This window comes from Fukomys damarensis, unplaced genomic scaffold (genome assembly GCF_012274545.1).
Source record: "Fukomys damarensis isolate Sample0158 unplaced genomic scaffold, DMR_v1.0_HiC HiC_scaffold_2, whole genome shotgun sequence".
NCBI lineage: Eukaryota > Metazoa > Chordata > Mammalia > Rodentia > Bathyergidae > Fukomys > Fukomys damarensis.
In genome coordinates, this window is record NW_022900914.1 from 21,952,816 (window position 1) to 21,955,551 (window position 2,736).

Genomic DNA, 2,736 nt, shown 5'->3' on the forward strand with positions numbered 1-2,736 from the left:
CCTGTCCCTCGCGTGGCCTCCTTTCTCAGGGAGGAGCAGCACGGGGAACCCCCTCCCCTCCCCCCCTTCAGTGGGTGCGCGGTGGGGGTGGGGGCCCTGCCCTGGGCCCAGCGGGACGGGCCTGCTGCTAGGGTCACGGTGAGCCCTGCACCTTCCCTTCCTTCCCTCCCCGCCGTTTCCAGTCCAGCCCCCCGCAAGAGTAGGGCTCAGTAGGGTTCAGGGTCCGCAGGTGGAGGTGGGGAGTCGAGCTCAGCCTGGACGTGGGCTCTGCTGCCTGCCTTCCCAGCCTTCTGCGGAAGAGGGAAATAAGGTCAAACAAACTTTCTCCCTGCTCGCGACGCCCTCCTCCCCTCTTCGCTGGTAAAATAATAATTCAGATAAGTGGCGTGTTTGTGTGTGAGCGAGACTTGTTCTTCCTCCTCTGGTCATTAGCCGAGTTCCTGATGGATGGCGGTAGGAACGGCCTGGCTAAATGAGGCCACTCTGCAGAGGAGACGGAAAGAGTCGCTAAAGGTAGACAGTAACAATGCATTTCAGCCTCTCAGGCACACAGTGGGAAGTTTCCATTGAGCCTATTAGATGGGAGGAAAAGCCACACTTGAACTTTTCTATCCTTTTTGTTAAAAGCCTGAAGCAATTTCCTTATAACAAGAGCCCAAATGGCTCTGGCTTAAGTATGGTAAAAGGGTGAAAAGATTCCCTCATCACCCCCAGAGGGCTCTGCCTCGCAGCACGTGACTCCCCTTCTCCCTTTTTCCTACCCTTCCCAGGTAGAGCTTTGGAAAAGTTTGTCAGTGCCCTTCCACTTCCTGCCCTGCCCACCTGATTTTTTTTTTTTTTTTTTTTTTTTTTTTTTTTAGAAATAATGTGATGGGCTGTAAAGCCTTGTACTCCTCTGAGTGTGTCTTAGGTCAACAGTTTTGTGTGAGAAGGATACTCCAGGGCAGATTGGATTAGAGGGAAAACTGAGAAGGGAGCCCAACTACTCAGTGATTCGAGATGTCTTTGTTTATTCTAGAAGTTAAGTGTAGGACAAAAGTGGGAGAACTTGCGAAAATATTAATTGAAGTGAAAGGAAAATAAATGTCTTTGGATAGTAGGTATATAAGAGTATATATTAAGGTTGTATTGCTAGTGAATGGATTATGTGTTTATTTAACATGAATTTCAGAGTGTAGAAAAGAATGGATTTCCAAATGGGAGTTTTCTTTTGAAAAAATTAAATTCTGCAACTTCTTTTAATTACAGATTATGTCTACTTTGAGAATTCCTCCAGCAACCCTTACCTAATTAGAAGAATAGAAGAACTCAACAAGGTATATACACTGTGTTCTTGATTCTGCTATTAAAAACTATGTGTTTCCCATTGAAAGGTAATTGGTAAATGGCATGAGGTGATTTTACTTTAGTCCTAGGCTCTTTGAAAGTAGAAATTTTATTTACTTATTTATTTTTGTTTTGTTTTGTTTTTGAGACAGGGTCTCACTATGTAGTTGAGACTGACCTGGAACTCACTGTGTAGCCCAGGCTGGTCTTGAACTCAACGTGATTCCTCCTGCCTCAGCCTCTTGAGCACTGGGGTTACAGGCATGGGCCACCATGCCCGGGTGCAAGTAGAAATTTTAGATGAGAGGGTTATGCAGGATTCTGAATATTCTTTTGCTTTTTCTTACTTTTTTTTTTTTTTCTCTCTGGTATTAAATGTTACTTACAAGTCTGCAGGTATCCTGAAGTTGCTTAAAGCCTCAATGAGCAAATCACTTCTGCAACTCAGTCCCTTTTTATTAGCTATTTTTCCCTTTTTAGTGAGTTAATATTTTCCTTTTCTGGCTTTAGAAGGAAGAAGCTAGAAAATATAATGAGGGAAATTTGTAAAATTCTAGATTTGGCTAACTGATAATTTAAAATATATATTTTTGACATTAATAATGTAGCTTTCTAACTTTTGCCCAATTAAAATAAAGGTTTAAGGTTTATCCTTGATTACAGATGTTTAGGATCACAGAATCAATGAGATTATTTGCAATAGATAAGCTTTTCAAGTGGAGGCATTGGGAAGAGATACAACCACAGGTTTTCCAATGATCTTCAGGTTTTTTCCAGACCATTTTGAGGCTTGTGTGGTTTATGAGAATTCTTAGTGTTAAAATCTTTTGGAAATACCTTTTTTCAAAAATTATTTTGGAAATAACCTTTCCTCAAAAATGCCATCACATGACTATGTAGTTTTGAGTCCTAGGAAGCCAGGCCTGACCTGGCTCGCTTCCATAGTCTTGAGGTTTGTTTTTGGGATATGCATTTTTAAAAATTCTGTAAAACTGTGCATGGTGACATACACCTGTAATCCCAGCACTCGGAAAGCTGAGGCAGACAACCTAGGCTACATACATAATGAGTTTGAGGTCAGCCTGAACTGTATAGTGAGACCTTGTTTCAAAAAAACAAAACAAAACAAAACAAAAACCTGTAGTATTTGCAACCACCAAATGAAGAGAGTAACTTTAGGTTTACATCAGTCTTTGGGTAGGAACTATTGGGTTATAATTCTGATGTGCTTCTCTTTTCTGGTATTATTTTAAGAACCGAGGAAATTTAAACTATTTGTCATGTCAGTTTACTTAGAAAGTTGTTCAAGGAAAAAAAAAAAAAAGGCTGGGGATTTAGCTCAGTGGTTCTGCCACTTGCCTGATTACTGCAGGGTCCTGAGTTGGATCCCTAGTACCAAAAAAAAAAAAA

At 41.4% G+C, this 2,736-nt stretch overlaps 1 protein-coding gene across 8 annotated transcripts in view; it reads left to right on the top strand.

Moving 5' to 3' along the window:
* The window catches only part of Mta3 (metastasis associated 1 family member 3), a 214,369-nt gene that overhangs the window by 70,128 nt on the left and 141,505 nt on the right, over window positions 1-2,736 (top strand). For 5 of the 8 annotated variants that reach the window (XM_010621509.2, XM_010621506.2, XM_010621508.2 and 2 more), the window contains exon 2: window positions 1,249-1,316. In XM_010621509.2, the coding sequence (XP_010619811.1) occupies window positions 1,249-1,316 (68 nt within the window). Of the gene's footprint in view, window positions 1-119; window positions 139-458; window positions 514-1,068; window positions 1,097-1,248; window positions 1,317-2,736 lie in introns of those variants that run through there. The other 3 variants (XM_019207107.2, XM_019207106.2, XM_033763813.1) reach the window with 3 other exon arrangements.